Source organism: Rhinolophus sinicus, chromosome 3 (assembly GCF_057876585.1).
Source record: "Rhinolophus sinicus isolate RSI-liver-muscle chromosome 3, RSI-T2T, whole genome shotgun sequence".
In the NCBI taxonomy this organism is placed as follows: Eukaryota; Metazoa; Chordata; class Mammalia; order Chiroptera; family Rhinolophidae; genus Rhinolophus; species Rhinolophus sinicus.
Window position 1 is genome coordinate 140,027,324 of NC_142503.1, and position 13,921 is coordinate 140,041,244.

A 13,921-nucleotide genomic window follows, 5' to 3' on the forward strand; every position below is an offset into this window, starting at 1 on the left:
CTCCACAAGAGCAATAAGAGCTGGGAAGGTGGTATTGATTCACAAGCTCAGCAGGGGAGCTCAAGAGGACATAGGCGGATGGATGCTTTGCAGCACCCCCAGCAGAAAGCTCACCAGGAAGTGGCTCTGTCCTCAGATTCCCATTTGCTCTTCTAGAAAAGGCAGAGGAACCAAGACAGGAGCAGACTTCCCCGGCTGAGCTCTGCTGGGCCAAGGAAAGCCTATAGGAGGAGTTGGCCAGTTTAGACTTGGCAGTCTAAGGCCCAAGAAGGTACAGAAATCACGAGCTCAGAATATGCAGCATGTTCTGATGAGGCTGAAACATGTTTGCATGGGCCAGAAAAAGGGTCTCCAGGAGAGCCAAGTGTCCAGCAACAAACCAAAGTCTGTGCGGCATCAGCTCCCAGCGCCATGCAGCAGAACAGACCCCAAACACATGGGCAGGGCAGGGCCAGCTGAGGCAGCGCCTCTTGCCTGCTGGAAATGGGAGTGGGAGGGTGGAGAGGGGATGGGACTTGGAGGCTGAGGACACCTACGCCCTAAAGAGGGACAGGAGAGAGAGTGGCATCTGTGCCCAGGCAGTGCCCACAGCAAGGATTGGCCTGAGGAGGGTGTATGTCAGCAACAGGGTAACTGCTATGTGCCCCAGGGGTCATTGTGAGCCTCTCCTTTGTTAGGAGACTGGGTCAGGGAGCAAGCATCCCTGCAGATGCTGCGGCCCTCAGTGGGGGACAGTCCAAAGTCTCAGTTCTCATGGCAAGTTTCCTGCCCTAACATTGGCTCCAGCCCCAGGCCTCTCAACCTATCAAGAAATCAACCCTCCACAGTCTTTCTTTCTCTGGAGAGGCTGCTGGCTCTCAGGAACACCCCTCCAGAAAAATAATGTCCCTAGGAAGAGACCACTACCTGCATCAGTTAGCATTATGGATGCCCAACCACAGACAGAGGACATGGGAACCACAGCCCTCCCCAGTTGGTGAGGTGGAAAAAGTCTGTTTCGGAAATGAAGATACTCACCATTTTATGAAGTGGACTCTCTTGTTTCCTTGCAGAACAACAAACCCAAAAGGAGTGAAGGCCAGAAATGCAGCATTTCCTGACACATCCTGCAACACAAAAATGTCTCATCAGGGATGCAGGCATAGAGGTGAAAGGGTGAGAAACAGCTGTCCATCTGTGATACAGAGTTAATACTTGAATGTAGGTCCCAGAGCAAGAGCATGGCATTTAGAAGTAACAGGCACTGAGTAAGGGCACTGAGCCTCGGTGCCCTTAACTGTTACTTGTAGGTTATGATGACACCAATCTTAGAAGGCTCTTGGGAACATCCAAAGAGCATGGTGAACCCCCATACATTGCTGGTGGGATTGTAAAGTGGTGCAGTCACTTTGGAAGCAGTTTGGAAGTTCTTCAAATTGTTCAACACGGAGTTACCCTATGACCCAGCAATTCTACTCTTAGGTATGTACCCAAGAGAACTGAAAACATGTTCACACAGAAACTTGTGCATGAATGTTTATAGCAGGATTATTCATAGCAGCCAAAAAAGTAGAAACAATCTAAATGGCCATCAACTGATAAATAAATCAACAACACGTGATACACCCATACAATGGAATATTTAAGCAGTAAAAAGGAATGAAGTCCTGACACAAGCTACAGCAAGTAAAAGCAGCCAGTCACAAAAGATCACTTGTTGTAAGATTCCATTTGTATGAAATGTCCAGAATAGATAAATCCACAGAGAAAAAAAATTACTGTTTGCCAGGAGCTGTTGGGAAGGGGAGATGGGGAGTGACAGCTAATAGGTACAGGGTTTCCTTTTTAGGTGATAAAAGTGTTTTAAAATCAGATATTGGGGACAGTTGTGTGCTTCTGTGAATACACTAAAAACCACTGCATTGCATACTTTAAAAGGATGGACTTTATGACATGTGAATTATATGCGTATCTTAAAAAAGCTGTTAGCATGAATATGGCAGTTACCGTGATCATGATAAGCCCTACACAATGGTCTCCCCCAGGACAGCTTAGCTGAAGAAAAGAAGCAACTGGCCAAGAAGAACAGTCATCACCAGCCCTATGGTGCCGGACCCTCCTGGTCACCTGTCACCATCTGCCTGGAAACACCAGGCTTGAGGTTCTGCTGAGCAGAGAGGGAAGAAGGTGCAGCAGATGCTGTAGGTCACAGCTCCCGCACATGGGAAAATGAGCTCCATGAGGCCCAGGTCTTCTCTAGTTTGGGATGAGACACAAAAAGCTGGTTGATGGATATGTTCTCTCAGAGGAGCTTCCTTTGTGACAGGGACCTCGGGTGAGAATCTGCTCCGCCAGGGTGTGTGTTTAGACGGCCAGAAAATTATGGCAGGATGCTGGTCAAATGTGCATGCAGGACTGTTGTCTGGACCACAGCTTAGATGGTGCCATGAAGTGAGGGTGAGGCACCCGGCGTGAGGCTGTCGGGCCCTTCTAGCCTCTCCCACCTTCACGGTTACCTCCACTGAACAGATCTTCAGCCTGTTCGGGCCTAAGAACAGAGGGGCCTCTGCAAGATTTCACAAGCCTCGCCTCAAGAAAAACATGCAGTTCTGTCCTCAAACTGTCTTTCAGTCAGGGTTACAGGTATAAGCCTCTGGGCCCAGGGAGTAAGCTAAGTACATGTTTAGCCAACATTTCCAATTAATGTATTTTTATTATTGCCCTTTGCTCCGGGTCTGTCGTGACCCCGACACTTGGCTGCAAGCACAATGTCATTCAACCCATGAACACAGTAAAAAGCTGTTTAAAAATAACCTGAATGGAGATACTGAAGCCACGGGGCTGGATTTGCTCCCGCCTGTCTGTCATCAGTGCTTGGTGGTGGAGGTGAATACCTGAGTGCCAGCACTGCACACACAAGCACGCTCCCTGCCCGGTACCAGCGCTAACCTGGCAGGCTGGCAGAGATACGGGTCAGGGCAGGCTGGCCCTTAGGGTGGAGAATGACCGGGAGAGGTGGGTGAGGGACGGCCCTGCTGGCGAGGAGGCAGCGGCCTCAGACGCAGGGTGGGCATCAGGACGCCTTGTACTCACTGTGCAGACAGGACCCAGGGAAGTCCTAAAACTGCAGGTTTCCAAAGACAGACTTGAGGGTGGAGACTTTACCTTATTTGTACTCGCAGAAGAGGCCCTCAGGTTTTTCTCAGGTGAACGTGTAAGTCAATGAGGTGGCCAGAGGGGCCAGTGTGGCTGCAGGTGGGAGAGGTACCTATGTGAGCAGAAACGGGAGGGGGAGGCACAGTGGGCGGAGGTGGGGGAGGTGTCATCAGTGCTGAGAGAAAGGAAAGGCCTTTCTGTTCTTTCTGAGAGAAGGAAGAAGAATTGGTGGAAGGATGGAAACAAAGGGTCAGGCCTACAGAGGACCAGGATGGCTTAACATAACAGGTAAAGACTAGAAAGGAAGCAGCAGGGAGGGCAGGGAAAGGCCTCTCTCTGCTCTTTGCACCCTGAGCCCTGCGGGCAAGAAGAGCACCTGGCCCTACCCACGGTGCCGCGGGCTCCGGTCCGGGCTCTGGCTCCACCATTCACTGCCCATGTGAACTGGGCCACGTCCCTTCATTTCTCTGTGTTTCAGACTCTTCGTTGTAAAATTAGAGTTGATAATATTATCTGTCTCTTAAGTTGCACTTAGTAGGTACCCAATACATGTTAGTGCTTATGTTGTGAATATTATTATGGCTGCTAATTATCATAGTTTGTTGAACTTAATTCAAAATACTTAAAAAAAAACCCCAACACCCTAACATTTTACTGTTTTTCCTGATGTTGATGGATTTAAATGTTGCTAGTTAGGAAACGAGGGTGTAGGAAGTTGGGTAGAAAGGGAGAAGTCACTCATTGTTCGAGGACCATAGAAAGGGGATCTGGGTGATACATTTGGAAATTGGGGTGAGAGTGAAGTGGGCAGATGGGGAAGGAGACTGGGGCCGTGACAGATCTATGGGCGTCACGCCAGTGACTCTGGCCAGAGCAAAGGGAAGAGAAGGTCCTCCCACGAGCTGGGTCCTGCTGGCCAGGTTACCTGTGGGCACTGTCCATTTGCACCACTCAGACACCTCAGGCTGGCCTCCGAGTGAAGGCAGGTGCTGGAATTGGAGGGGAACAGCCTCTACTGTCCAGGCTGTTTGAGTTGGAATAGGGAGCAAACTGGGAATAAACCCCAATTAGATGCTCCATCATTCCAATAATAATAGCACCTTGAGGAATCCCAATCCAGTGTCTCCTATGAAGACAGCAATTCTCCAAACTGCTTCCGATGCAAGTTGCAGATGAAGACCACGGCAAGGCCCCGGTGCGTCGGCATCCACGGGGCGGAGGGCAGCCGGAATGCTGGCTCCATGTGTCTGGCACGTGAGGAGCGGGACTTGGGATTACAGTGAGAAACCTCACACCTGTACCAGCTTGAAAACACAAACAGGCAGCCTTGCTGACATCTTCTCTGGAACTTTCCCAGTTTCTTCAATCTAGCACATCATTCTTGTTGTGAGCCTGCCCTTGGGATTTTGTGTGAGAAAGGACAAATTATATGACAAAAAGAGAAGAAAATGAGGACGAGGAGAGAAGTGACATAGACAACAGTAACCTGTCCCCTTCTCATCCTGATGAAATCAGTACCCACAGGGCCGAGCCATTAAAGGACCTGGGAGGCGGAATAAAAACTCAGGTCTTGACAGCCACAGGCGGATATCGCCAGCTGCACTCTCCATTAGCTAGCAGTCAAAAGAATTTAGTTCGCTTTTACAGTTTGAGGTAAAAAGTTTGTTTTCAATTTTTCATCCTGTGGAAAGAGCTTCTTTCTTGATTTAGGACCCCAGCTCTGTGTGTTATTTGCTCTGTGACTTAACTTCTCTGAACCTCAGTTTCCTCATTTGTAAACTAAGGACAACAATACATACTTCAAAAACTGTATGTCCATCTGATGGTCTACATGACTCACTGCCAAGGGCCTGGCCAGTGGTGCTTTTCTGGGAGTGGGGATGCATTTGCACTGAGTCTCTCACAGGTTCATGGAAACCACCCTCAGTTCAGTATCATGAAAGGTTCACCCTAAGACGATCAGTCTGCTCAGAAAAGGGTTTTTGGAAATCACAGCACTGACTGGTTCTTGGAAGTCGGGACATCTGGCCACCTTTGCCCAATCCCCACAGGTTCCATGTCTGGATACCATCCAGTCCGGATACCGGCTTTTGTCTGCTGCTGCCCCAGAGGGCATCCTGGGTATGACAGAGTGAGGACCACAGCATTCTTGGCTGTTACACCTTTCAGGGTCATCCAGTCCCCTCTCTAGAGCATGACTTAAACTAATTCAATCTGGGTGGGTGAAGCCTCTATTACTCCTAAAAAAACCTTAGAGAAGAAGATTCCCCACACTCTTCCAAACACTTATGCCGATTCCTGAAAGAGCTTGTAGCTGGGAACCTTTACAGTAAGTCAATCATGAAAATCACCCGGTTTCAATATACTTAGACACAGCCACAGGAAATGAGAATGAGGAGGCGGCGGAGGCGCTCAGTAAGAGGCTTGGCGTCACCCCATGACAGCCCGGAAATGGAAATCTTGGCAGAGACTTGCCACTTAGATGGCTTTAACCAAGCTTTTCATTTCAGCAGTAAACCTAACGTTCTCCCCACAGCGCAGCCAAGAGGGGCCCACCTGAGGGCAAGGGCATCACTGATCCTTGTTCTGTTTCTCTGAGGTCAGGGGCAGCTTGTTGCGCTGGGGAGGGGGTGAGAGAGGAGCCTAGGTGGCTGGCTTATGAAAGTAATTATCCTGTTTTAAGGGCAGAGGAATGACACTAATTTTATTTGTGTGGTTGCTCCAACCTAGATCCTGCTGAAGTCAGTTTTCTCCTGGTCTCCGAAGAATAGACCTAAGATCACTTGGTGAACTTACATGGAATTTCTATATGATGATTTTAGGAGTCTCGTAGGTCTTTGTCCTCTGTCAGAATTGGCAATTGAGTCCAGCTTTGCTCCTAAAGAAATGTCACCTCTCCAGAAGGAAGATCATGAATGACAACTGAAAGAGCACAGCATCGAGACGCAGATAAGTCCAGGTTTGAGTCCCAGTACTGTCTGTACCAGTGACTATGGACATGCCATTTAGTCCCTCAGAAGCTCAGTGTTCTTATCTTAAAAAGAGGACAGGAGTATCTTCTTGGCAGAGTTGTTGGAAAGATTAAATGAGATAGTTGATGCATGTAAGTGCCTACAGGCTCTCAGTAAGTGGTATCCTTATGACTCATAATAAGGCTGGTTTCTGTGACAGGTCTGACCACTCCATAAACCCCAGTCCGAGTCTGCAGGAGACCCAGGGCAAACAACCAGTGCCAGGGCCCCCTGAAAGGAACAGGATGGTGGCTTCTGAGGTAGGAGAGGTCAGGGCTGGGAACAGGTACAGTTGAGCTGTCTGAGGTTTGCTCCACTCTCCTCGTCCAGCAGCTGTAGGCTGGGTCTGCTGGGGCTCTTGCCAGGAGTTGGGGGCTGAGGGGAGAGGCAGAGAGCTCAGGACAGCTTGTGCAAGTTCAGAGTTTGGGTATTATTGTAAACCAGCGAGCTCCTGGAGCCCTCCGTCTGTCCGACCCAGAGTTGGTAGGATCTCCTCTTCCTGGTCCCAGGGCCAGGCAAGGACACTGGGCAGAAAGAAACCATCAGCATGGACAGGAAGAACAGCAGCTTCTTAATCAGTCCAGGAGAACAGAGCTCAGCCAAAGCGTTGTTCTGCTCTCATTTAATTATCAAAACGATGCCTCTTCTTCTGTTCTCCCCAGGGCTGCATGCCCCAGATTCCCTGGGCCCAGTAATTGCCTCTCTGTTAATAGAAATCATCAGTATTTATTACACCGAGTGCTCAGGCTTATTTCAGCTCTCCTTGTAGCAACATTAAGGCGAGTGCTTGGTAGCATATCACCAAAGTGACTCTACTTAATGACAAGAGTAAAGGCTCCCAAACTGTTCTTGCTCAGGAAGGCTGCGGAAATCTTGAGCTTGAGCCTGATGAGACGAGCTGAGGGCCCGTGTGTGGGTTTCCATAGCAGGGCTCTGACATGGCTCTGTGTGGGCAAGAAGTATAGGGCCCAGGAACAAAGGACTGGAAGTATAGGCCACTGCGATGACCGCTTTCACCTTCTCCCCAGAGGAAGTACCCTGAGGGCTTCTGTTCCTTATGGATACATAATGGGAAGTGACTTGAGTTCAAATTCTTGCTTTACCACTCAGGGCCTTGTAAATTGTGGCTTCCTGGAACTTTTATCTTCTTATCTATAAACCAGGAAGAACAATATCCACCTCCCAGGGTTGGCATGAGGATTAAATGAGAAAATAACGTGAAAGGATTCCAGTGGGCCTGCCATGGAAAGGGTGCCACAAATGTCTCTTCCCTCCTGCAGCCTCTGTGTCCGATGATGGACAAACTCATCAAAAACAGGAACCCCACCGTCCTAGGGTGAACATGGATGTGGGCTGGACACCAGGCTCGGTCTGCAGGTCTCAGACCCCCACGGGCAACAGTGGAGAATCCCTACCCACTTCCACTCAGTTATCATGCCAGGTTCACTGTTCACCCATCATGTGCTGTCAGGAGACAGCCGCCCAGGGACCCATCTCAGAAGAGCTGGGCACTGTGTGGCTTTAAGGGGACAGCGCAGGTTTGGAGTCAAAAGCAGAGGTGCCTGGCGCCTTCTGACGACCATATCTATCTTCAGGCAGCCGTGTCTTTCCTTTAAAGTCCTTAAGAGACTCAGCAGTTCAGGGAGCAGTTACTGAATACCTACTGTGTACTTTCACACAGATGAGGAAAGTAAGGCTCAGAAAAGCCTCCAAGAGCCCCAGTATGTAGGGGACCAGTCCTGGAACTGAGGCCAGCTGACTCCCAGGCTCTCGTCAGCCCTCTGCAGGCCCCCTCCCAACAGTATTTGAACAATTTGTGGAGGTTAAACTACATCAGTTATGCAGAGGGCATGATTTAGGAAGCTTTGCTGATTCATTTATAAATGTCTGTGTCAATTTTTTGTTATAAACAGGCATGAATGTGTTTTCTGACAGTGCCAGCCCCCCAAAAAAACACAGGGGTTATCTGGCAGTAGGCTGTGCTGGTGGACAGGGAACTGTGGGGATGGGGCACACCTTCCCTAGGGTTTCTGAATGCCAGAATGTTCTCAGAGTTCATATTTGAAGTTTCAGCCTTAAGTCCTATGCAAGAACAAATCACCATCACCTCACCACGAGGCCAAGGGAAACAACACCGGCCCACATCACTGGGTTCCTTGGTTTCTATTCTATTCTTTTAATTTTTGTTGGAAACACACGGTGTTCCCTCACCTATTAGGAAGAAAAGGTCAGTGTCCTGCTCCCATTGGATACTGTCTCCCTCACTGGCGGTACCGGGGTCTCTCCAGTAGTAGAAAGAGAGAGGAAAACATTGGGAGAAACGAAGACAGAGACTAGGAGTGTCAAAGCACCTGAGCTGTGGAGACAAAGAGGAGGGATGTGGCCACAGAGACAGGAAAAGCCCACGGGTTTCCACTGCTCTCCGCAGTGACTGTGGCAGCTTGAGCTCATCTCCAAAATGCCAGATACATGTGAGTAATTACAGAGGTTTTCCTCTGGGCAGAGCCTCCCTGGCTGGTTCCCGTCTCACCCTCACAGGCACATAATGGAATTAAATGTGACTCCACTGCAGTTCTGCGCAGTGACTTACGCTGCTGTAGTCAATAAAACCCACTCTTGGAAAGAAACTAGATTACGGGTCAGGGAAGGGTGGGCAGTCCCCTGAGCTGCCTCTGATCATTCTCCGTGGGGGGGGGGGGCTGCTACATTCCTCCTCTCTTCATTTCTACCAAGGTACCCACTGCGGCCCAAATGGAGCCCCCGTTTCAGATTTATTATTTAGATGGACTTTGCTTCACACATTGATGTGGCAGCACAAAATTATGCAGCATGGAATCCAGAGTTTGCAAAATGAGACATTGTCTCTGGCATCTGTCACCAGAAGGGCTAATCGTGCAGCGATTGAAGGGGCAGAGGGCATGGACATGCCTAGAGGAGGCAAGGTCAGCAGCCTCCGCCGTTGCGCTCTTACCTTACACGGATGAGGGTCCACGCCGTATGTCTCCAATGTCTGTGCTTTTCTTAAAAAGTTCAGCTCTGATGTTGCTGGTGTTTGACCACTGGAATAAGGAAAATGAGATGATTTCAGGGTTTCCTATTCCCAAAGCTTTCTCTGAGGTGAGTTATTAAGTGCTCAGGGTGAGTCTCACACTCTGTTCTTCCCATCCAGTGTGCTCCCTGCTCTGTTCTAGGACCAACTTCAGAGATTCCTGTCTACGGTCAAAAACTCAGAGGCCTTGCGGGGGAGGCAGGCTACATAATGGATGACATGGGCTGAGTGTAAAACAGTAGGGAGTGGTGGGGACGGTGGCAAATTGGGGAGTGCTACCCCATCGAATGAGGGCAGCTGCTCCTCAGTTCTAAAATTATAGTCATGTGGGAATGTAGGGCCCAGCATTGCTAGATGTGATTTTTAAAGAGAAGTCAGAGATAAGGATTTTTATGTGGTATTTCATGATTTTAAATACTATGGGGGCCAACAAAACACAACCTATAAAAAACCTATATGGGTTTTTCATCCGTGATCTGATCTAGACTGATATACAAAGCAGGGGCCTTTATATTTTGCTGGTGCTGCCTAACCCTGTTTACCAAGAGGGAACATGGGAATGGAGGACGGCGAGACGCAGCAAGAGACAGTGCTGTGTTCCCCAGCCTCCATTACAGCTCTGTCCACAGAGCGATGACTATGAAGAAAAAAGAAGGAGCTAAAGGAAGGAACCAGCCCTGGTGCCACGCCATCTGAAGAAAGGGCCTTTAGCATCACCCCCTCCTGGCTGCCTCTTTAGCAGGTGTGTTGAGGAGCTCAACACAGACCAGTGGCAATATCACCATGGGGCTCCCTCGGGGCCCAGAGCCCTGGTGAAGCAGACATACTTCTACACTGGGGTTGGTTTCAGTGTGAGGAGGGGTGGGCAGTCTGTGAGGTCAACAACAACTCTGCTGGCTGATGGGCAGGACTGAAAGTTGCTTACTTCTAGTTCATCATTTGCCTCAAGGAACCTGGCGGGGCAGGAAGAAAAGCCACCCAAGCGAGGAAGAGGCCAGAGTCCCCGCCTTTAGGAGAGGCATCAATCAACCAGCACCTTATGTGTCAGCCTCTGTGCCGCCTGCTGTAAAATACACCAAGAAATTTAGCGCACAGTCTGGGCCCTTGAGGAACTCAGGTTAGAGTCAGAGACAGGAAACAGGCACAGTTTTACATTATGCGCATGAGGCTGAATCTGTGTAAGTAGGCATTATGCTGGCTGCAGACTCCTACACCTACCAGTGTGCCAAGACAGAGGGACGGTGTTTGGAAAAGGCTAGCGCAGCAGGCCCAGGGCGGGGCACTGGAGGCAGGTGAGCACCGCTCCCTCTCCTAGGAGCTTCCTCGTTCAGCTGGAGGCTGGAAGGGCCCAGCGGGCTCCATCCACCCCTGGAGTCAGCTCAAACCTCCGGGGCCCTCAAAGTGGGCATCATTTTCTGGGGGATACCCTGCCTTCTACTAGATTTCTGGAGGCTGTCCCCACTGATCTGACATCTAAAACCCTCCTGGCAGCCCCCTAGGGGAGGCCCCGCACATCCCTGCTCTCTCCCTTGAATGAAGCACAAGCCCTCACACAGGTCCGTGTGTATTCCGACCTTTACCACAAGGGGCCGCTACTTCCCTAACAGAGATGGGAGGAGTCCGGTCGCCTCGGAAAGGCCGCACTTGCACAGGGAGCTGGGTGGGAAGAGGCTAGGGTTCCACCTTTGATAGGTGTCCATTCCTCTGGGTGGGTTGGGAACGAGTCCTGCCCACCCTGTGCGGTGGGCAGGAGGTCTGTTTACAAAGGCTAAGGAGGCTTTGGGGACATACTTGTTGGTGAAATCTTTGGGTGAGGATGAAGATTTTTGTGTGTGTGTTTTTTAGGGATTTGGGGTCAGGGTAGGAACTAGTTTAGGCTTAATATTATCATTAGAAATATCTTTTACACCCCCACCCCTGGGGCATTTTTCTTCCCCAGAAAGATAGTTACACAAATATTTTGGTAGTTACACAATGATTTTTTAAAAATTATAATGTATTAATTGATAGGATGGCATGTTTTATTCTACAACACTGCATTGTATGTAACTTTTTTCTTCAAAGTTTATCAGTTTGGGGAATCTGTGCTCCAGTGTGCCACACAAAGTAGAGCCGAAACACCCTACTGTTGTCTTTTTAAATCAATCTTTGTAGAAAGTCCTATTTCATGTGGGTGAAAGGATGCATTAATGCTCTTTGGTGGAATTAGGCATATTCTGGGTGAGCTAAGAGAATCTGAGGACAATCCCCTTGCTTCCAGCTGCTTCTCCCCTCCTTCCCTCTGTGCATGGGTGTGGGGTTGAGTGAGGCAGTGCTAAAGACACAGCCCGACCCAAGTACTCTCAGGGCATCCATAGCATTTATAAATCAGGCCAGCCCTGTGCAGTCCCACCCACTGGCCCGGGAGCCACACTGTCATAGCCTGAAGGCAGAGGCTTGCTCATTTTTCACAGCCCCACTCAACCCTTCCTATCTTTTTTCTCTTCTGCTGTGTCCTTTATATTTTTCTCCTTTTCCCCAGTTCATGCTTTCCCCCCCTATCTCTTCCTTTATCTTGGTGAAGCAAATATCTTTGAGGCTACTCCTTCACTGTTTTCTTTATGATACAGTGTCTCTCGTCTTTAAGTCTCAACCTACACCCATCTCCGTGGAGAATGAGCCCACACGGCTTGGTGTTGTGCTGTCAGTGGATCACTGAAAATGGTCCACCCAGAATCAGGAAGGCTGGGTCTGAGGAGCAGCAAAGGGCATGTGTGCTCTGGCTGTGGGACAGTGTCCTGGGCCTGAACTGAGTGTCACGCACCTGAGTTCTGTCTTATGAATCTCAGCAATTTTCCTTTCCAGCTTCTCTGAATGTTTAGGGAAAAACTGGAACTTGGAGCTGTAACCTTCAGGGTGTTTCCCGGGGTCATAATCTCCAATCTCCGCTTGCAAAAGGAAAGGAGAGGAAAACAGTTGTGAACATTGGCAAAGCAACAAGAGATGAACACAGAACAAAAGTTAAAGCACACTCCAGATTTGCAAAGCACAGCAGACCTTGACCTGTCTGAGTGCCAGGCAGAGGCGGTCCTCTCGGGAGTACGCCCACCTTTGTTTTCCCAGGTGTGCACACTGGGTTGATGCCAAGTCTAAGCAGAGAGACAACAGAGTGACCCCGTGTTCTGAGGGCACCACAAGTAAATTTGCAATAAAGAAGCAGAAGCTTACAGTCAGTCCTGTCTATTCAGCCATGAGAAGAGGGCCTGGGACCAATGTGCCTTGTGGCAACACAGGACACTGTGAGCTTGATCAGGAAGACAGGACCTCTTGGGCCTGAATCAGATCGGAAATTTCGCTTTGAGGATTTTAGCAGGGACATAGCAAATTGATGAATGAGCCATGACCCAAACTCAGAACTCAACTCTCCAAATCAAATCAAAGCAAAGCAAGTGAATAAATTAAATATTCATTGAGGGCTGATCAGGTGCTAGGAGCCTTGGAGAAGACTGCAGAGGGGAAGACTGGCTGTAACCAGACAGTGCGACTGAGGTCAGCAGCACCAGGGCTTACAGCTGGGGGTGGGGCTCTCTCCAGCCATTCACAGACAGAGTCCATCCCTAAAGCTGTTAAGATCTTAGCTAAGTGAACTTTGGGCCGATGGTGCTCTCCACGGTGTGTTCCTAGGTGAGAACCAGCTTTCTCCACATGGAATGCTCCCCAGGGAACATCAGATATGTGAAGAGGAAGTATGTTAAGAAGTTCTAGCTGCTTTGTGGTTGCCCTTTTTCCTTCTCTAGTGAGAACCACAACCAGTGCACAGAGAAGTCTGGAGGGAGGAGTAAATATTAAGGGGAAAATGTGCCCTCCTCTCACAGCTGAATATTGTGCTTTCAAAACACTTGGGAATTTCTATCCTTTAGCAAGAGACTAAAAGCTTCCCTGGGCCTAAAGTCTGGAGTGACCTTGAGCCACTGAGTCATTTATTATGATTTTATTTAGAAAGCTCTAAGTGGAAAACATCGATGTTGGACCTCAATTACTTCCTTAAAGAAAAAAAAAAGAAAAATTCACTATGGTTGTCAGGGTAAACTGACGGGAAGACTAGAGTTTAAAATTTCACTTAGATTGGACCAGGTTTTCCTTTAAAATTGAAAGGGACATTTTTGGGTACCTTAGAGTTGGCAAGCACCTCCCTGTTTAAGTGATTTTTAAAAACAGGAGTCTCAGAAGTCAAAGTTGTAATGGGCTGGCTTCTACATTCTTAATGCAGCTGTGATACTTCTCTTGCCAGAAGAACTTTCGTTTCCTATTGGCAAGGATTTTCCAGGTTCTCTTCACCAAATAGCTTCCTGGAGTTCACAGACTTCCAATTAAGAAGTCCAGAGAATCCGGACTGGTGGAAACGTCATGATTTTAGTGCTACGGCCCCAAACAATCCAGTGACAGTTTCAGGGCTAAGGACTAAGAGAAGTCTAGGAAGTGGCATTTAGGAGCCCCCTGCATGTCATGAAAGGAGAATTATATATGAAGAGTGCATACCTTTCGTACTGCTTCTGCAAAAAAAATAAAAGCCAGTCTGGGCACCAGCTGGGTACAGACGCAGCTCTACCTTATTAGCATGTGGGGAAATGTATCTGTTACTTGGAAACATTTTCAACTTTGAGCACTCTGAATGGAAAGAGCTCTGAAATAGATACCAGAATTCCAAGATGCTTTGAAGATTTTGGAAATGCTCACATCTTTGAGA

General features: G+C 48.9%; 1 protein-coding gene across 9 annotated transcripts in view; it reads right to left on the reverse strand.

The window, feature by feature from the left end:
* Positions 1-13,921, reverse strand: part of FRMD5 (FERM domain containing 5) — a 265,056-nt gene that overhangs the window by 14,672 nt on the left and 236,463 nt on the right. For all 9 annotated transcript variants that reach the window (XR_016020851.1, XM_019725329.3, XM_019725326.3 and 6 more), the window contains 3 exons: positions 11,999-12,122; positions 9,118-9,205; positions 1,018-1,106 (listed from right to left, as the gene is read on the reverse strand). Coding sequence is in view for 8 of the 9 variants with exons in the window: in XM_019725329.3 (XP_019580888.2) it covers positions 1,018-1,106; positions 9,118-9,205; positions 11,999-12,122 (301 nt within the window). In the remaining variant the exon portion in view is untranslated. The remainder of the gene's footprint in view (positions 1-1,017; positions 1,107-9,117; positions 9,206-11,998; positions 12,123-13,921) is intronic.